At 44.7% G+C, this 21388-nt stretch overlaps 1 protein-coding gene across 6 annotated transcripts in view; it reads right to left on the bottom strand.

Annotated features, from left to right (window-relative positions):
• The window catches only part of MAP2K4 (mitogen-activated protein kinase kinase 4), a 96896-nt gene that overhangs the window by 56711 nt on the left and 18797 nt on the right, over positions 1 to 21388 (bottom strand). For all 6 annotated transcript variants that reach the window (XM_066980188.1, XM_066980190.1, XM_066980189.1 and 3 more), the window contains one exon: positions 7183 to 7285. In XM_066980188.1, the coding sequence (XP_066836289.1) occupies positions 7183 to 7285 (103 nt within the window). The remainder of the gene's footprint in view (positions 1 to 7182; positions 7286 to 21388) is intronic.

Raw genomic sequence — 21388 nt, 5'->3', positions numbered from 1 at the left:
CATGCGGAGAGCAAAGCTGCAAAGTTGAAATCCTGCTCTCAAATGGAGTAGCTCTGGCTACTGCTATCTGCACGCAAGAGCCAGGACAGCAGCTTCTAACCATGCCGGTAGCGAGACAGGTAATATATACTTACACTCTGAATCACACGTTATCAGGTGATCCTTGCTGAACTCCCTACCCCGGCACAAGCTTCTTGTAGCCTTTACCTCTCCCAAATCACATCAGGCTCCAGCTTCCTGTCTACAAAATGGGGAACACTGGATTTTGTGCAACAATTTAGGTTTGCGAAGCAAGATCAGTGAACATGTGTGAAGCGCTCAGATGCTATGGTAACAGGAGCCAGATAAGGTTGTATTTGATTTGACTACCTAAACGTAGGTGATTAGGTTTCCAGATGTTCTGAGGAGCCCAGGTCCCAAAAACATGTCAGGAAGCTACAGATGCTCAGCAATTTTGAAAGTCAATGTGAATTAGCATAATGGAGATAAACAAGCTCCAAATTTTGGTGCCAGACATCAAAGGCCCAAAGTCAGAAGCAGAGGGCTGAGATACAAAACCCTTGCAGAAAGAGGAAAACAGTCCTACCAGGGCACTGATAACTATGGGATATTGAAGTTGCTAAAAAAATTAATTTAATAAACATCAAACACCAAAAAGCTCCTCTGCAGGATTAGCACATTAGAGAAATAACAAAACTTAGAAGGTGAGAAAAAAAGAGACCTTAAGGTAGAATGTATGCACAATCAAAACCTCACACTAACTTTGGCTGCACCTTTCCTGAAGAGGTGATCTACTCGAAGTCTGATACCAAACAGGGATGTTCTACAAAACCTTGTCACCTCTCCCATCTAGGCCAAACAAATTTGTAAACTTTGTAAGAAACAGGAGTGTTAAATATAAACAAAATTAATCAGTTTGCCACAAAAAGCTCCTGAGAAAAAGATGATGTGTAAAAGCCATTGCTCTAGCACTCAAACTACAGTGAGGTCTGTATTAAAAGAGAAAACCTGTTTGTTTGTGGACTCAGACTAACATTTGAAAGAATTTGCTGGGTCCTTGAAGGTTTCCATCTCACTTGTGGTTACTTGAAAATACAAGCTAGTTTCCCAGTGATTATATTCAAATACTACAACTTCCAGGAAACACTGCAAAACAGTCACAGGAGAAAAAAAAAGAAAAAGAAAAATCAAATTCTAAACTTGTATCTTTTATACTGAAACCTGTGTCTAAGGAGTCCTACCCTGCAATGGGAAGGTATCATGCAGCAGAAGGGTATCAGAAATTAGTAGTAATAAAGACATGAAATAACTGTTAGAGGTGCAGAGCAAATAACTATTTCCAAGGAATTTCACACAAGAAATCGGGAACATCCAATATAGGATGTTCCACTTTGTTTTTTAATATTTTTCAGACAAACGGTAGAAATTCTCAGAGCTCATTTCCTAAGGAACTCAGCCAACTGTAGACTACACACCTACAGATCCTGAAACCACATGCCAGAAAGGTTTGGAAAGTGTAAGAGAAGATTAAAAGAGAAGGAGACACTTGAGAGAGACTTCGGGACAGCCAGAAAAATTCTTGCCAGGAATAATGACAGTCCTTAAACTATATGGAAACAAAGGAAGCAGCAGAGTCTGAAATGCAACTGGACCTCAATTTGCTTTTGAAGAGTCCAACCTCGAAAGTCTTAATCAAACATCTGCCAACACGCTCTTGGGGCATCAATCTGGAAAGGACATGTGACTTGCCCAGGAGTCATAAGGGGAAGAAGGTCCACAGGGCACCTCTGGAAGTTTAAGTCACGATGTACCCATAAAGACACCCACATGTGATACCATAGCCAAGTCAGGCTGTTGAGTCCAACAGGCCAACAGATGGTTCAGAAGCTGGGCTTGTGAGCATTAGAAGAGATCGTTTCATCTTGTCACCTTTCCAGATGAGATTGCAATGCTCTGTGTTGAAATTCTGAAGAGCTGACACCTTTGAAAGTCAGCAAACTTCCCAGCCAGCAGACAGGACGCTCAACAAGCAAAACCAGATGTCAAACAAATTCTTTTTTAGATGCTCATTTACTAGCAGGTGCGTCTAAAATCTGTAGTCTGAAGTCCAGACTGAGTGCACCAGAAGAATGCAACACTTTCCAGAAAGCTGGTAAGTTCACCTACAGCCAACTGAACAACTCGGTTCAATGGCCATCAGCGAGGGCCAGCTGCCAGCAAACCACCTGCACACAGCTCTCCAGCCACATCACACTGCCCCGCGCAACTCCTTTCAGCAAAGGCCACCAGTCACAAGTAGCTCCACAGAACTTACATCTAGATAATTATTTAAGCTCATTTTGCTTGTGACCTAAATCCTGTTTGGACACAGAGCAGATGAGGTAAAAGGTGAGATGTTTTTCAGTCTGCTGAAAGTAGCAATTGGGAAACAGTGGGTTGGAAGTTGAAGTGCTCACCCTAATGACAGCTTGTGCCCTCTGGCCTCTGTCTGTCTGCTTTGGGCCAAACAAAGCCAGTGATTGTTAGTCTGGTGTAAGTCAGAAACACAGGCTGAACTAAGGAGAACTGGGGTCTCAAGCGGCAGCTACCCAGCCTGCACGGCACAGCAATCACACACAGCCCTCCTGACTGCAGCCAGAAGGGACCCACTGCATACACCTCCTTGGCCTGGGGCTTCAGCTGTCAGTAAAGTATTTACAACCCTTCAAGTAAGAATTTTACCCTCCAAAGACGGTTTAACTGAAGAATCATGCTGAACAGGCATAACCATGGTAAAAGTAATGTGCAAAAATACAGGTTTTATTTTTACACTAATAATTCTAAAAGGCTTTATTTTTCAAACGAAGCTCTGCAATTTAGGCTCTATTCTTCCTTTACTGCATATAGCTCGTGCAAAAGTATGTATATCACTGCGCTAGATACTCTACAGACAGGCTGGGCAGCATACCACAACAAGAAAAAAACACCACTCTCTGTACTTAGGAAGTAAATTTGGTGCTAGCAGTCACAGCTGGACTACACAGCATGCACATTCTCTATAGCTTCACGCTCCATCAGTCACAGAACTAGAGTTCATCTTCCTTCCAAACCCTCTGGCCTTGGTCCTGCTGTGAACATTTCATCCTAAGGCTCTGCTCACCTGCCCCGCCAGACCTGTGCAAGAAAGCCATTCACAGGACCTTTCAACTGCAACAAGGCACCACAGCCCTTGGCATCACCAGGAAGGGAGATTTCAGGGAGCCACAGCCCCCACTTCCAGCAACTAGAAATGCACCTCCAATTTCTAACCTCATCCAAAGCCCCCCTGAGTCAGTCTCCTATTTAAAGGTCACTTCAAAGCCTCTTGATTTCAACACAAATACTAATTCAGAAAACATTTAGGGAAAAACCCAAGCACCACTTGAGATGTGGGCAATTTTGCCACTGACTCCAATTTGAGCAGCTGTAGCCTGTGCTCCGTTGGCCGCATCCTTGCTTGGTATCCTGGTCATCTGTGACAAAGATGTCCTTCAAGACACCCCAGCACACCTGGCAGTGGACATAGTGGGAAGGAAGAAGACAGGAGGTATCCTGGGTAGGGGCTTGAGGTGCCATGGGATGTGCAAGGATGGAGAAGGAAAGTCCCCAGCATCTTTCAGCTCCAAGGCCATCACAGAGACACCAGCCAAAGCAAAGCTCTGAGGTCCCAACCTCCCACCGGCTGCACCCACTCTATATACATACAGCCTTCCCACCTTTCCCCACACAGTCTGGCCTTCCTCAGTGCTGCTCCAAGTCCAGCCCTGGCACCCAGCTCCTTCACTCCCTGCAGGCCCACGACAGCACGCTGCCTTACGGTGTGTCCTGGGGCACGGGGTGCAGCCCCAACCTGAGAACCAAACTGCAAGACATGGCTCAACAATGCTGCAGGTGGGAAAGAAACAACAAGGTGGCATCAGAAAGAAAATTTGGGAACCCATGTCCCAAGTTTCTCCTTTCAGATTACATCATCTAGGATCTCTCTTCCTGCAAACAGTATTCCAGGGCACAAACTGTACATTTGCAAAAAGCCCCTACTCCTGAGAGCAGTGAAGCTCTAGGAGCATCCTCCTAGCAGGTGGGCACTCACTGGGTTGTCATGGGTGCTCTGCGCCTTGGGATGTAAAGACACGGGAAGCATCAGTCAGTGATTAACAACATCACATCTTGCAATTGGGATTTCAGGGCCTCTGAAATTGTTCCTCCAGATAATGTGCCAACAACACCAAGTGAGAAGAAGCTGAGATCACGCACAGCTCACCAAGGAAACCTTCCCGTGGAAACCCAGCCAAGCACCAGGCTTCAGCTCCCTTCAAAACAGCGTGTGCACATCACATCACCCCTGCTTACAAGAGCAGGAACCTCTATCCCTGGTTAGTGTGATTCCCAAAATTATTTCCTCCACACTGCCCCCCCTTTGTTTTTCCTCAACACTCCTGAGACCTTTCAAATCAAGAAGCAAGCCCTAAAAAGAAGGTTGAATTTGCACCTTTATGGGATAAGCAATGGCCATACACGTTTCACCAGAGTACAAAGCCCCGGGCACTAATGAGGAGCCCAGCTACAATCTATACCCTGGCACAACATGCATTCCCTTGGCAGCAGTGGTTTCTTTGCTTGGGAGATGCAGCTTACAAGAAGGTTTCCTTCCCCCTAACACACCACATGGGTATGAAGAACCCCACCTGCCTACTTTGCTCTCTGCTTGCGTAGTAGGAAGCCACACTCCTACCTGTATATCCACCAATCCAGCCTGATCAGTTCCCTGTACAAAACCTGTTAATCAAGCAAAATACAGCTAATAGGCAATAATAATAATTAGCAATAATACGGCAATAGGTAATAGCTAATAGCAATTTACATCTCAGTGCATCTGCAGGTCACTGCTGGCTGCCTCCTCTTGCTCACCACAGTTCACTGTCAGAGCTCAGAAAGGAAATGCAGAGGCAGAAACCTCGGCCCTCCTTGAGACAGGAGCCACAGGACAGCCTCCCGATTGGTGGATCCAAGTCAGAGAAACTCAAATTTCATGCAAGAAATTGACCTCTCTGTATCTTCAGATCCACCTATCTGGACCAACAGGGTCTACACAGGGTAATCCACAGCAGCATCAAGACAGCATTCATCTCAGGACTTGGCACCAGCGAGCCCAAGGCCACTGAGTTCCATCAGGCTGGGAGAGAAATAACTCGGTGAACAGAAACACATCTTGAATGGAGAATGCAGCTTGGCCAGCTGGGATAGAATATCCAATTCAAAACTGAAGTCTAAAAACCTTTCTAGACAACGAAGGAAAACCATTCCATTCTCTCTGGAGATGCAGACAGGAGACACAGATACATCACCGCAATGCACCAACTGCAAGAGAAACGTTTGTGTCACTGGGAGAAGCGTGCAACCAGAAGATGTGAATGTTGCCTTTGAGAACGACATCCACTATATACCACATAAAGGCTGAGAGGATCAATTAGCTGTATCCAAGCTTATTCAGCTTCATCACAGAGAAGGCAATCCAACCAACATCATTCATCTCTTTCAAATGGAAACCACTACTACAGCTTGTAGCCTCCCAAGAAAGCTTTAGTGCAGACACATCACCATCATTTTTGGCACTTTAATTATCATATCCAACCCAAAACATTTCCATATCCTTAGAACTAGTTACACTGTTAACCAGCCCAGGATCCCAGCCCTGCCAAGGACTGCAGCTCCCATGAAGACTGAGTAGTGCCTTCTCAATGGACAATGTTGACAGTCTGTTGCACAAACATGATACTTAAGACGTCACCAATTAACTGTGAAAGCTCTTCCGTGCTAGACTGGAACCACTGTGACTTCAAGGGAATCCAAGACAGAGATCCATGGAGATAAACACAGGAAAGTCAAAGCTCTATAGATGGCTTATAGTATAAACTCAATAGCTGAGATGAAGTTCCTTATTTAATGTACATGGGGAGTTTTGAGAGAGGAAAGGGTCCAAGATGGGGTTCTACAGAAAAATGTTAACAAGGGTTTGATGATATTGAGGAAGGCACACAAAAAGTGCATATATAAATGCTAGTTCTACAACCAGAAAGAACACTATTTTTTTAAGAAATGAGTGGAAGAGAGAGGAGGACTTCCTGGAAAGGTTGCTTGTGTGGTAAGAGGAATCTTTGCTAGTACTCTTTTTTTTTTTTTTTTTTTAATGTTGTAAATACCAGTGATAGCTCATCAGAAACATGTTTCTAACTCAGAAAAAGCTTGCTTAAAAACCTCCAGCATAAAAGAAGCTACCAGAAATAGGAACAGACCACAGGGAATATATCCTCAGGAAGCAGAAGGCATCAAGCTGAAGGAAAGAGGCAGCAACATGCACAGCAAAGCAGAAGCACACTATAACCAAGGACACCCTGAAGACTCCAGGCAGCAAGGGAAGTTTCAAGTGCAGTTTCTGTTACTTGCCACTGACAAAACTCTCAAGACCTGGTAGGGAACTTGAAGAGGAAAACTTTGGGACATCTTTGCACACTAGCTGAATTCTGCCACACGAACAGGCTGTGGGTGCGTCACCCATCAATCTAGATTGGTGGATCTGAGGATACAAAGCTAATACTTTCTGTGGCAATGTATTAGTATTATTTACTGGTGTCAGGAACAGCTCTGCCACACTTGCATTCAAACTTTAGATAGTATACTGAAGCTAGTGGACTAGAAAATTCAGTGAGGGCTAATCACTGTACAACTCCCTTGAATCTCCACGTTAATAGAATGACGTTCCTCAAGTTTTTGTTCATTTTAGTGCTAAAGAATATAGCATAGTTATGTCTTTCACAAATAACACAAATTTCTCTCTAATGAAAAGTAATAAGCAGTATATAAGGAGACAGGAAAATGACAGTGAACAGGTCTTGCATTATTGGCTACAATTTATCTGAAGCTAATTAATTCTGGAAGACAGTAGCTCCAGTGTAAAACAGAAAGATCCCAAATTTTACCTTTTTTAATTCTGGAAAAAAAAAAAAGGCAAAAAACCCACAACCTCCTTCTACAGTGATTCAAACTAACTGATTTGAACAACCTAGAAATAACTCAAGTATTCAAACTGCATTTAAAATAACACTGTTTGTTGGCTAAATAATTTCAAAGCTGTTCCACTACTTATGCCTTTGGCTTTATACTCACATGTGTGGATTTTGGAAAGGAACTCCAGAAGTGTTTAGAGTAAATCTTGCTGTGGACTTGAAAGGTGGATTTGCAAAATTTAACTTCAGCGCTTTGCGTTTACCTGCGAGACAACGAACAGAAAGTAAACTTTTTGTGAGCAACAAAATACCATTTTGTAAGAGCATTTGGAAATAAACAGAAAAAACAAACACATTTTAAGAAACTGAAAACATATTTTACAATGACGTTAGCAAATCATAGTTTGTGTTAGGGACACAGAAATGGAGAAATGGAGTCAGTTCTCACCCCATGGCCTTCCCCCATCCCATTCCAAGCCAGTCTCCCATCAGAGGTGTCCCATGGACCTTCTGTTGCAACTGGAGCGTCAGCATCAAGCCAGGACTACCAACAGCCATGGGCCACCTCCACACCCAGGCCCTGAGCTCCCTCCATGCACAATCACTCATTTAAACAGATTTCACACTGAGCTCAACTTCAGTTAGGTGGCAAAGGGAGCTCGACTTACTTGGCACAGCTTGGGCATGCCTACCAGATTCAGGATGGATGACACCGGAAAAGGGGAAGGGGAAGCACTGGATGTGTTTTACATGATACCCCAACTACACGAGGACTGACTGGTCTGCTGACCCTCCTCAGCCTAACAGCAAGGAGGCACGATCAGGCTTCAGCGAGGATGGCAGAGAGCTGCTGTGTGCTGCTTCTGCCAAGGGGGTCTCTGCGCAGGGAGTACAGCTCAGCCTGTCAGAGCAGTGACCAGGTGGGCGAAAGCCTTGGTCTCCAGTCAACTGAGAAACCATGAGGAACAACATACATAAAGAGAAACAGAAACACGGGGAAGGCTGCTGATCACCACTCTAGCCACCAGCTATGTGTTTCTTATTAAAGTTGAGATGACCTGCACAAGCACCAGCAGGATCAAAGATTACAAAGTGAGATGTCCCTTCCCAGCCCTCCCACCGGGCCGCAAAAGGTCCCCTCCTGCCCCATCTGGCTGCAGGAAACCTATGCTCCTCTGTACTAAGCAGCCCCACTTTAATCTCCACCCGCAGCTTCCCAGGATCCTGACCCCAAACCCCTCAGGCTTCTCGCTTCCTGGTGGAGGCCCGAACCACTCCATGCTATCTGCAGGTTGGATACTGCCACCTCCCATCACCAGCAGCACCAGCCTTCAGCAATGGACCCGATACCTGAATTCCTCCAAGACCTTTCTTCTGCCTGCACCCTAAGGCGGGTGTCAGATTCCCAAACATACTGCAGGCCTTTTGGGAAAAGCAGCAAACACTGCAGAGCACGAGGTCTGAGCACAAGCACCACTGCACTCTGTAGTTACTCTACCTCGCACAAAGGGAGTTACTAAAAACACCTATCTAAGACAACAGAAAGAGAAAAAAAAAAAGTTAAAGTCCTTACAACAATTTCAGCTTGAAATATTACAAGGATGGTGACATTCATCTAAAAACAGCTTGATAAATCCAAAAAGCTCAGAACTGGGGATCCACTCAAAAGAAATACAAACACCTGCAGCCTGGAACACGCAGGAAAGCCGGTGACCACCAAACACCCACCTGCACCCGGCTGAGGCTCTGCAAGGCCTGCCGTCCCAGTGACACACCACAGCACGCCTAGCTACGCTCTGCCTTGAGGTCTTGCTGCATGATGCAGTTGCTGCTGCTGGTAGGATTAGACCGACAGCACGTGGAGCTCTACAGCATCCCTCTGACCTTCCCCAGTTCGTAGTTTTCACTTAGGAATGATCACCTATTTCCTCTATAATACCTTTGACTTCTAAATTATTAATTCAGCTTTGATCTTGCTGCAATACAAGAATCTATCTGGAAATATCTGCAAATGTGTTGCATTTTCTGAACATCACCTCATTTGTTATAAATAAACGCCACCCGAGAAACTCATACAAAATTCAGCAGCACGAAACCAACTATTCAGGGCTTTGCATCAACCACTTAAAATAAACAACACATCATCATTTTTATGTGACAATTCACCTGCAGATTTCCATAAAGCCCCAGCTGGTAGTAATGGCAGCCTTTCATCACTAATAATGACAGAGAAAAGGGACAGCGAGGATTTCCAGCCTGGGCACCCAACTGGCTGGGATGATGCCTGCTGCACTGCAGAGCTCAATGCTCCCAATGTGTCTTTCTTGGGTATGTTACCCACATGAGACTGCTCAGTAGGAGCTAGTCTCCTTGTAGTCCTGCGGCCTAACAATAAAATACTTGTTTTTAAAAATCCTGAACACACTGCAACAGGGTGAGCAATGAACAGCAATGCTCCTTTCAAAAGTAAAAGTATAGACCTGTTCATCAGAATATGGAGAAACATCACTGTTCACGTTGACAGGTGGTCTGCTTTGGGGTACTTTCCCTTCTGTTGCATCCTCAGATTTTGTCTTGCCTTGTAAAAAATAAAATAGAATTTAATTTAAAAAAAATTTATTTGGCTTGTACATTCGTAAGTGAAAGACCCCAAAATATCCGTTAACTGTCTTGTTTGATGAATTGATTTATAAGCCCAAGGTATCCTTCAACAATGCTGGCATTTTCAAATTTCATCTCTCAAATCAAGCCTCATTAATCTTACTTTTTCCTATAAAGACAATTATTTCCACATTTATCCCACATCCTCTATTCCACTGAAAAGAATTTAATTGGAGCTGTAGGGTGCCTCCCTAAGCTCAACTGGGTGGCCTGGTATCTAAATTCTCATCAGCCTCCAAGCCTACCCTTCACTGCAGCCAGGAGGAATATCTTATTTTTATTACATCTACCCCAAAAATGACTCACTTTGAGCAAGACAACGCATAGAGTGCATTTATTAATCAAATTTCCTCTACTACTTGGACACTGTCACTCCAAATTCTTCCAGAACAATGGAAAGTCTACATAAATAAAATAGTCCAGTCGAAAGAGACCTACAAAGATCATGAAGTCCAACTGCCCGGTCGGCAGTCGTATCTATTCTAGATACTTATCTCAGAGCGGAAACAGTTTTTTATTGCATGTTCATTTTCCATCCATAAAATGATAGTAATACTTATTTCAAATCATTACATTCATAAAACAACAGTATTCCTGTGTTCAAATCCATTTAAAAAAAAAAGTCTGTTTTAGCACCAGGCTGCTGCGTAGCACTGAGATAGCAGAGGATATTTTCCTACCCAACAAATGCACATCCCTTGGCATTTCATTGATCGTAGCCAAAATGGACCCAGCGAAAAGCAGCTGGGAAGCCTTACCAAGTACACACAGGTGACCACCTACACAATGGCCACAGCAGAACCATCCAGACTCATAACACACACTTGTTTCCTGCTGCACTGGTAAGCAGATGCTAGTTTAAGTACATAATTGTACATAATTTATGTGCTGCTATCCATCACCAGGATTAATCCAGGCACTTGGCTCTGCAATTACGTTCTCATCACTCTTTTTGAGGCTGCTTTACCATAACCACAGCCAACCAGTCTTCATGCAAGAGGAAATGTCTATCTGGTAGATAACATGAAGTACAAAGTATTCCTTCAGAGTTATACTCTGTATTTTCACTTCACCTGGGACAAGTACAAGTTCAACAAGCCTCTGAGTCACCTCCTGTTGGAGAAAAATCTATTTTTTCCTATAATTTCCCTACATTCCTGCATGCCACACATCAATAACAATGATAACAATGTCCCAGTTATACATATGAAAATGCTCAGTTTCCAAGCAGTAAGACTTTCAAAGCAGAAGTAGATAAATGGATTTTCTTATAGGTTTCTGTTTTGCAGGGATACAAATTGACCCCTGCCAAAGTGCTTTCCGCTTGGTTCAAATCTGCGGTATCAACCACTTGTTGTCACGATGTGAATGTGACCGTCGCAGTGTGAATGTGACTGTTCTCTCTGGTTGGACACCAGAGTCTCTCTGCTGCTTGCAGAGCAGCAATATGCCAGGAGCCTAGTCCACACTTTATTTCCTTATTCTAGTAAAACCAGGGGAAAAAAAAAAAAAAGTTATGGCAGAAAACAGCAGGCAAAAAAAAAAAAAGGCAGAAAACCAGCAGGGAGGGAAAAAAAGGACATTGTAATGAACTTTGCAGCCTTTTTATCTTCGCTTTGTAATATTAAAACAAGTTAAAGAGAGAAAATGAGGAGGAAAGGATGTCAGGAGGAGGAAAGGATGTCAGGAGGAGGAAAGGATGTCAGGAGGAGGAAAGGATGTCAGGAGGAGGAAAGGATGTCAGGAGGAGGAAAGGATGTCAGGAGGAGGAAAGGATGTCAGGAGGAGGAAAGGATGTCAGGAGGAGGAAAGGATGTCAGGAGGAGGAAAGGATGTCAGGAGGAGGAAAGGATGTCAGGAGGAGGAAAGGATGTCAGGAGGCCAGGCAGGTTGGGTGATATACTTGGTTGAGAAGGAGGTTGAATGTTTGAGGCTAACTTTTTAAAAATGGAAAACTGCAATCCAGGTCCAACTTATTCCAGAGCATCCCAAAACACAGCTAGTGCATACTCTCACCTGAGCTGGGAAAAAACCACACAGAAGAAACCCCACAGAACTCTCTGTTTTTCCAAGAACTCCTACTATCTGCCATGCAAATAGTTAGATATGTCTGCGAACAAAATTGCTGCTTTGATGTTACTGATGCTGACATCCCGAATGCACCCAGGATTCACTGCTTGCTGTCTCTGCTCCTGCCAGGACAGTGCTCCTTTCCCATAAACCCTTCCAACCTGCATTCTTTCAACTACATTTCCTTCCTTTCCAGACTTGTTTATGGAGCACTCTTGTTCAAGTACTCCAAAAACAGCACTAACTTGTGAGTAACGCAATCTCCAGCATTGCCCTCAAGACATACTATTTTTTCAAGAAAAAAATACTCAAATTTTGAAACAAAACATGAAGAACTTCAGCACATACAGCAGTTTAGTTGGCAAGCCTGAATGGAAGGAGAACACTGGAATTTTAGTTAACATTTTTACAAACTGTATCTACAGAAAATCGCTTTGAAGAACAACAGCACAAACATTTTCAGTATGTCTGTTACATTTCCTTTTAATGAAACCTGTGATTTAGAACAGTCCAAGAGCCAGAATTCAGATCCAAGATGACAACTTTGCACTCCAGGAACATACTAAGTATGCTGATTTTTGGAAGTCACCTTATTGGAGCATTTATCCATAATTCATCTACAGCCCCAAGCGTGCTTCCACAAAAATACAGAAGCCCAGATCAGGCGGGACTCTGGAACGGTTACTGGTCATTACCTTCCCCAGTCATGAAAACATTATGAAGTAACACATTTGTACTGAACAAACTGCTAGCAAGACGTTTCAGTAATTTAACAATGGGAGGTGGCTCACAGTTGCACAGATGCTCTCCGCACCAGCGGACATGCCCGTCTGCAACTTGCAAAATGCAGTTTACGTTGCTTCCAGCAGCACATGCAACTGCTTCTATAAATACCTCTCCTACAAAGCCTGGCTAAAGTAGGTTAGGCTTCGAGAGCAAGAAACTGCAATCAGATTAAGATCAGTTCTCTCAGACTGGAAACTCCCATCAGTAAAGTCCTAAGAATGAAGTCTTTGAAATGTCTAAAACCCACCATTAACCTTCAGCATTTATTATCCCTGATGCTACCCTGTGTGAAAATGTCATCCACATGAATAGCCATAAACTGAGTTAAAACTATTTGAGCTTTGGGAGCAGATCAGCTGCAGTAAAAGAGCTTAAATCTGTGCCTGTACATGCATTATATGCTGAATACAACAGGACACCCCTGCACATGTATGGCTATGTGCACAACTGTGCTGGTGCCAGGCAGCTCTCTGCCCAGAGAGAACAAAACAGTAATGTCAAAAGTCACCTTTCCACCAAAACTGGAATTCAGGCAATTTCCAGTTGGAGAGCATGAATATGTCGCTCAGCCACACTCAAATGCCAAAGCTGGCAAAACACTGGAGAGAATCTGGAAGGTCTCGTTGTTCCAAGCAACTTCGCCCAGCCAGCACATTGCAGTTACAGCCAGAGCAGATGCTTGTGAAAACAGGGCTGCCCTCAAAGGCATGCTTTGTTTCAGTCACAGATATTGCAAAATTTTCATGCTACCCGTGGTTGATGCCATGTCATGTTTCCTCCCTCTGCAGCATAATCCTATATAGACCATAGTGGAGCAGTTGTCAGAAGGAAACAGTCACGCTGGCCTGGGAAATTTACTGCAAGGCACCTGGAGCCCTTCCCGATGTAAAACAACAGTAAATTATGCAAAGGGCTGTGCCAGGTGCTTTTTCATTAAAAAACAGGACAGCAAATTCTAAAATATACTGTGTGGAGGAAGACTGAGGGTGCGAGGTGGGGTTGTTTTTTGGGGTTGTTTTTTTTCCCCAATTTTAGGAGCACACAGACCAAAAGCAAGGAAAAAAATCTGCCCTTGAGGCCTTTGCTTAAGGTCAATGGAAAGGATTTAGTTTCTTTGGATAAAGCAACAAGTATGTTTCCATCATCCCTCTAGTTACCTTATGCCAGAAAAGTGGCAATGTCAATCACAGCCTGCATCCCACTGGCTCTGTTAAATAGCTCGCACCCACCGCTGAACCTTGCGTAGCGGGAAGAACAGCAGGCATCAGGAGTGTGGGGCCTTCTTCCATTTGAAGACAAGAGTTTTTTCTGGGGGGAGGGACTGATTGTGTTCACCTTGGAGCTAGCATATCAGGTTTCATAATTCTGAAGACTAGAGACCATGACAGGAACCCGCCAAAACCAAGAAACACTCGAGTACAGGAACGTCTGCAGGAAAGAATGAAGAAAGCCCTTGGCCATCAAGCCAGGAGGCATCTCCTGACAAAGCAGCTTCGGATTTCCTAAGTGTAATTGCTGATAACTCTTTAACTCAAAAAAAGGCCCATATGGCACTCACTGATGTCTCAGGTGGGATTAGCAGAGCAAGTCTGGGCTCATTTAAGAAAAACGTCCCCCAGGAAGCCTACAGAAACGATTGAAACTTCTGATTCCTCCTCCTTCGCAAGGCTCTCCCTTGCCTCTTGCTTTTCTCCCATGGGCTGCCATCATATGGAGGCTCCATCCCTTCACTCATCAGGTCGTCCCTCATCACTGCTCAGGAAGAGGCAAGCTGCAAGAGGGGCTTCAGTCCCCAGCCCCAGCTGCTCCTGACAGCAGTCAGAAGGAACGCCCTGCTCCACATCTCCATGGCACAGGAGGCTTTGTTTCTGCTGCTCCCTGCTCAGAACCCTATTAAACAAACTGCCTATTTTTTGCTCCTCATACCACCTACGTGAAGGGCACTGCCCAAGAAAGCGCTGATTTTCTGCGAGAGGTTTCAGCGCAGGCAACACTGATCCCTGCCAGTTCCTGCTCCCAGTGCAACTCTTACGTTCATGTCTTCACACCTCCCCAAGACAAGCCCCTGCAGCTTTTTCAGGGTGCACAAGTACCAAAGCACTACCAGGGGACATGGGCCCTCTGCTTGGAGGGGAGCTCAGGCAGCATCCCATCCCTGGACACGGACACGCACACCTTGAGCACGCCAGAGAAAATGGATCAAGTTGTTCTGAAAAACGATTCAAACTGACTAGTGGAAGGCTGAGAGGAACACCTCAGGAACCCTTACAAGTTGGGGAGCAGCCCCGCAGAGAGGGATCTGGGGGTTGTGGTTGACAGCAAGTTGAATATGAGCCAGCAGTGTGCCCTGGCAGCCAGGAGGGCCAAACGTATCCTGGGGTGCATCAAGCACGGCATCGCTAGTCGGTCAAGGGAAGTGATTGTCCTGCTCTACTCTGCGCTGGTGCGGCCTCACCTCGAGTACTGTGTGCAGTTCTGGGCACCACAGTACAAGGACATGAAACTGTTGGAGAGTGTCCAGAGGAGGGCGACGAAGATGGTAAAGGGCCTAGAGGGGAAGACATGAGGAGCGGCTGAGGGCATTGGGCCTGTTCAGCCTGGAAAAGAGGAGGCTGAGGGGAGACCTCATCGCAGTCTACAACTTCCTCGCGAAGGGGAGTGGAGAGGCAGGTGACCTATTCACTGTAAACACCAGTGATAGGACCCGTGGGAATGGTGTCAAGCTGAGGCGGGGGAAGTTTAGGCTGGACATCAGGAAGAGGTTCTTCACTGACAGGGTGGTCGCACACTGGAACAGGCTCCCCAGGGACATAGTCACTGCACCAAGCCTGTCTGAATTTAAAAAGCGATTGGACTGTGCACTTAGTCACATGGTCTAAACTTTGGACAGACCTGTGCAGTGCCAAGAGTTGGACTAGATGATCCTTATGGGTCCCTTCCAACTCCGGATATTCTATGATTCTATTATTCAAGTTAGAGACAACTGAAGAGGTACCAACACGCATTATCTGCTATCGACTGGTTGGCGAAGCTGAGAGTGTGTTCGCATGAAAACATTAATGCTCCACAAACACGCACAAAGAAAGTGCTGGAAACAACTTGTGCTAGGGTGAACAGACTTGTACTGGAGCATGCTTTTAACACACTGAAGACTCCAGCAGGCAGGGGTTGATCAAGGCACTGGGCTTCTTCTCCACTTGACCACTGTTTCCATTAGCAAAAACCCTCTGCAATGCAAGGGCAGCAGACATCCATGTTGATATTGGATCCAAAACTTTGCAACATATGCTTATTTTTCCGAATATCACCTGATACCTATGCATAGCTAAAACTACACTGAGCCAAATTTTCAAGTTAGAATCCGCTTCATGTAAGCTAGGTTCCTTCTCTGTGAGCTCCCAAATGTCCTGTTCTTTTGAACATCTAATCAATGTTTTTAAAGACTTAACAAGGAGCTGACCCCTTTCTGAAAACAGTCTCATTTGCAAGGTTATTTAAAATACATTTATCTATCTGCATTCGTAGAATCATAGCCTATCCTGAGTTGGAAGGGACCCCAAAGGATCACCAAGTCCACTCCTGGCTACACACAGGACCACCCAAAAATCAAATCCTACGTCTGAGAGCACTGTCCAAATGCTTCTTGAATTACGGCAGGCTCAGTGCTGTGACCACTGCCCTGGGGAGCCTGCTCCAGCACCTAAGCACCCTCTCAATTAAGAACCTTTTCCTAATATCCAACCTGAACCTCCACCGATGCAGCTCTGTGCTGTTCCCTCGGGTCCTATCACTGGTCACCGGAGACTGGTCATCAACACCTGCCCCTCTGCTCCCCTCGTGAGAAGGTTATGTAGGCCACTGCACTGGGAAAGATTTTGCCTTGCTGCATTAGGAAAACCTTTGGTCTGCACCTCAAAAACAAGAACACAGACCCAAAAAGCATTTTTGCTTAGTTCTGTTGAATTACAATGGAGGTTGTGCAACTACTAAAGAACAAATCAAAATACAAATCAACAGAACATATGTAAGCTTTTAGTTGGCTTTCAAAGCTCTGAAAGTATTTTACTATTTTTAATCCCTTCTTCAGAGAATTTCTGCTCAGCAAACCCAAGGCAATTTTTTTGCTAAGCTTCAAAAAGGGCACCTGTAGACATGCACAGATCTACTTTTGTACTTTTCCAATCTGTAATTTCATCTAAAAAAATATTTTCATTCAATTGGTAAGAGCTAGACCTGGAGAACACTTCCCTGAACAAATCCTCTTGTCTCCTTGTGAACCTTCAAACCCTGTCCTATCAGGCAGTCAAGTTCACACGAGGTGCACTTGACTTCTTGCACTGGGCGCTCCAGCCCTCAATACCTCAGCATTTTGAGCAACACAACCCCAATCCAGCAGCTCAGCCACGTACAGGCTTTCAGAAGATGAAGGACCTGCCACTGATCGTCCTCTTTCCCTGTCATGCAGTTCCTTGGCACTTGTATTTCAGACACAACCCAAGTTTGTCACAGCACACCCAGCGTGGCAGCAGCAAGAGCCTCACTATGGCCACACAAAGTTTGACTGGCTCCAGGGCCCCTCACTTGCTCATATCCTATCTTTGCAGGACAGCAGATTCCTGATGCTGTAATGGACATATGCTATGCAGTACTGGGAATTTCCTCTACAAAGCATTCACTGTGACCATGAGTCCTTCACTACTGCATCACAGCTCTTCCTGGAGCACAGAGTACTTTGCTTTTCCATCTCTAATTCCTTGAAAAGCAAAGGAAAATTCACACAGCAGGGGAAAAAAATACCTTAAACAAATATTGGTCTACTTTCTATTGAAATTCTTTTGTTCAACCCATTTTTCATGCTAAAGTCCAGTAGAAACAGCCAAACACTCCAGTTATTTCCCAGCACCAAAATAACTCATGCCCGACAGGCACTCAGAGGCCTTACTAAACATGACCATGCTATCCTACAAACACCGGCTTGTAGTTTCAGATTTCTTAAGGAAAAAAAATTAGCATCTCCTTGTGTGCTCAAAAACAAATAAATAAAATGCTTTAGGCTGTCTTCTGAAGACTTCAATATCAATTTTTAATTGTAATATGCTGTAGCAGGAAGAATAATATAGGAAAGAGTCCCCTTGTTTTGCAGTGCTGAGATGTACGTGACACCATCAGTCAATCGGCTTTTCCAACAGAATTTGGAACTTTAATAGACTGGCAGCATCAAAATCTCTTCATGAGGATGCATGGGACATTCCTGACATTTTCATTCAGCTGCCAAAACATCTGGGAGTGTTAGGAGTGGATCTTGCTGCTCTGCACACTTCGCTGGAAGGACAGAAGTCAGAAAATAATGAACACCTCTTCCAACCCTCTACTGAAGGCTGGCTGCAGCAAGGGAGTTGTCATGGCACAGCAGCCTTCAACAGTTTGCAGAGAACCTGAAACTGCCTCTAGCCTGCCAGTAACTGGCTACTCCTGTAATTTTTATCAATAGTCACTTATGTGACAGAAATCTTCATTTCTGTTTGCAAAGTCAGCACAGATGGAAGCACTACAATGTTTAAATTTCTTTCTAATGAAGAACTGAATAGCAGCACACAAACAATTCTGAATCTGAACCAGCATCTCTGCAACACTATACTCCACACAACTTCACATAAACTTCTGCAGCCATAAGCTACATAGAACACAACTTTGCTAAAGCAGTCGGTGCAACTCTAAGCAAAGAACTCAGACTCTGCTATTCCAGACAGGATGGAACTAGTAGGAACAGGTAGATTAAAATCAGTAGTTCAGGTGGGGCTTTTTTTTAGAATCCTAATGAGAGCAAGAATCATGCAAAAAGTAAAGAGCATAAAGAAACAAAGAACTGCGTCAACATAATCTGCAAAGGAGGAAAGGAGGAAGCTGAAGATTTTGTGGTTATCCTTTTCTATGCATTTCCAGATGAGTAAAATCCCTATGATTCTAGCTACAATGAAACCAAGCACCTAAAGATCACGGCTCCAGCATACAAATCACAATCCTTAGGTACAGATTCTGTCAAAGGTTCTGCTTTCCTTCTTCCACCATCTAGATCAACATGGTCTGCTTCTCAAATAGCTCACAGGTGAATGAAGACAGAAACCAACTCTTTCCCAAGTGCAGGAGCTTCAATAAGAAAACGCTGCCTTTTTATCACTATGCCTTTTTATTACTATAAAGACGTGCTTTTTACTCACCATGTATTTATAGGGCAGCATTATTTGCAGGCTCCGACCCTGGAATATGGGTCCCGCCATGCCTGGCACTAATGTCATGCAGAAGGAAGACCTGCACTTGGGAACATGAAGAATGAGCACAGCAGGATCTCCGATCACTTCATGCCTGTGTTACCACCACCACCAGCAGCCTTGCTCTTTCCCATAGGTGTTCAGCCCTGACTTCTTTTTCCTGGGTTAGTTTTCACCAGCCTGCTACACCCGTTGCCTTTGCAGTCTGCTGCTCCCACTATGTGCTAGCACAGGAAAAAGTAAAATGAGCAATGCTACCTCCTTCAACATTATTTTTCACAGAATTACAGAATGGCTGGGGTTGGAAGGAACCTCTGAAGATCATCTAGTCCAACCCCCCCGCACAGCAGAAACACCTAGAGCACCTTGCACAGGATGGCACCCAGGCAGGTTTTGAATATTTCCAGAGAAGAAGACTCCACAGCCTCTCTGGGCAGCCTGTTGTAGTGCTCTGTCACCCTCCCAGTAAAGAAGTGCCCCCTCACATTGAGCCGGAACCTCCTGTGCTTCAGTTTGTGCCCGCTGCCTCTCGTCCTGTCGCTGGGCACAACTGAAAAGAGACTGGCCCCATCCTCTCGACACCCTCCCCTCAGGTGTTTATATATACGTTACTGAGATCTCCCCTCGGTCTCCTCTTCTCCAGGCTAAACAGGCCCAGTTCCCTCAGCCTGTCCTTGTGCGACAGGCGCTCCAGTCCTCTCATCGTCTTAGGAGCCCTCCTCCGAACTCACTCCGGTACTTCCATGTCCCTCTGGTGCTGGGGAGCCCAGAACTGGGCACAATGCTCCACGTGTGGCCTCAGCAGGGCTGAGCAGCTGGGGAGGATCGCCTCCCTTGAGCTGCTGGCAACACTCTTCCGAATGCAGCTCAGCATCCCCTCGGCCTTCTGGGCCACAAGGGCACATTGCTGCCTCCCTCCTGGTCTGTCCAGCTGGTAAATTCTGAACAGTCCTTGTAGTCCTGCCATACAGGCTGCTCTGATTGACCCTCGCAGCAAGGAACTGATGGAATTGTTAAATCACTTCTGGTCACCGTCACCAACCTGGGGCAGTGTTCAAAGAACGAGGGCAGTCACAGGGCTGGAGGTGACTCACATGAAGACAGATTTAGCTCTTTAATCTGTCTGCAGTTTGTCTCATGAAGAATAAATATAATAGTCTATAAATATATGAACTATGCAAATTGGAAAGAGAAAGCTGTTATAGGAAAATAATTAGCAATGATAGCAGACAGAAAAACACTTCTGGCCTGAGACCTAGCATACAGTCTCCCACATGAAGAGGTGAAACCTCTGAAATGTCAAGCACTACTTTCAAGCACCTTCTTCACCAGAGGACAGTGCTCCTCTATCACTGAAACACTGACCGATGTTCTATCTGAAGGGACCTTACAAGAATTTAGAGGGACTCCAGTACACCCACACATCCTGTGTCATCCTGTAACGCCCCTGCTCAGAGCCAGTACACAGGACAGCCCTGGCACCTCTGTTGATACCCTCCTTCCTCTAAAAACTGCCTAAACAAAATTTCAAAGGCCACCCATTAAACACCCTAAACGTGACTTGCTGAGTACAGTATATGTAGTAACTGTACAACGTATATGCTTTGAAGAGCACTCTTAGGCAACCTGATGTTTCATTCCACATTTAAGTCTCAGGTGTCCCCAAAGGGCACTTTGTATCCAACACACGATTTAAATACTTGTTTAGAAAGATTAGTCAGAGCAGGAAAACCAGAGAAAGCAGCAGAAGTGAAACATAACTAAAGCAGAAGTCTTGCTGCCATCAAAGGACAATGGCAATCACTTTAGAAGTGCCACCTCACATACACAGTATTTTTAAAAAATCTTGCACAGTGGCCAAAGTATCAGAACTGCTAGCCTACAAGAACATACTTCGTCATGGCGTTCCTTTAATGTTATATTTACTTTACAGCTTCTTAATCAGAGAAATAAAATTACACTAGAAGCGATCTTAAAGTCTTGGAAACCCATTTTTTAAGTTTTGATGTTTGCAACCCCTAAAGAAAAAGAAAAAAAAACAAACAACAGAAAGAACAGACCCTGACTGCTTCCTTGTCTCTTGAAGAGAACAGTGTTTTTTCTTTCAGTATAGAAGTTTCTCAGCAGTTAATGGCAAAGACACCGCCCTTAGCAGACTGCTCAGCCAGTCCCAGCTGGCAGTGAGCAGGGAAACGGAATCACCTGGGCCACCACCTTTGCAAGAAATGGCAAGGAGATGCAGCAAAAACCTGCTCTCCCCTGCAACAGTGGGAAGTTGTTCATGTTGAGACCTTTCCCCCTTGTTCAATATAAAATGACTGTTTACTGCCTTGGTCACTCAAATACAGCTCAACAGAAAATCAATAGATCTCCTGCCTCAGACAACAACAAACAGTTTTGTCAAATTATTCAAGAAGACAAAGCTGCAGTTCTGAACTGAGATACTTGCTATTATTTTTCATGAAAGAGCTGTAGAGCTTTTGGGATCAAACCCTGCCATTTCTCAACAGCTTACAAGAGGAATTCAGATGTCTGTTTTACATTCCTTTCATTTACATCAAGAAGAAAATCTGCGCAACA

Source organism: Anser cygnoides, chromosome 19 (assembly GCF_040182565.1).
Source record: "Anser cygnoides isolate HZ-2024a breed goose chromosome 19, Taihu_goose_T2T_genome, whole genome shotgun sequence".
NCBI classification, from domain to species: Eukaryota; Metazoa; Chordata; class Aves; order Anseriformes; family Anatidae; genus Anser; species Anser cygnoides.
Note: the sequence above shows the minus strand (reverse complement) of the source record. Positions and strands in the feature narration are given on the sequence as shown.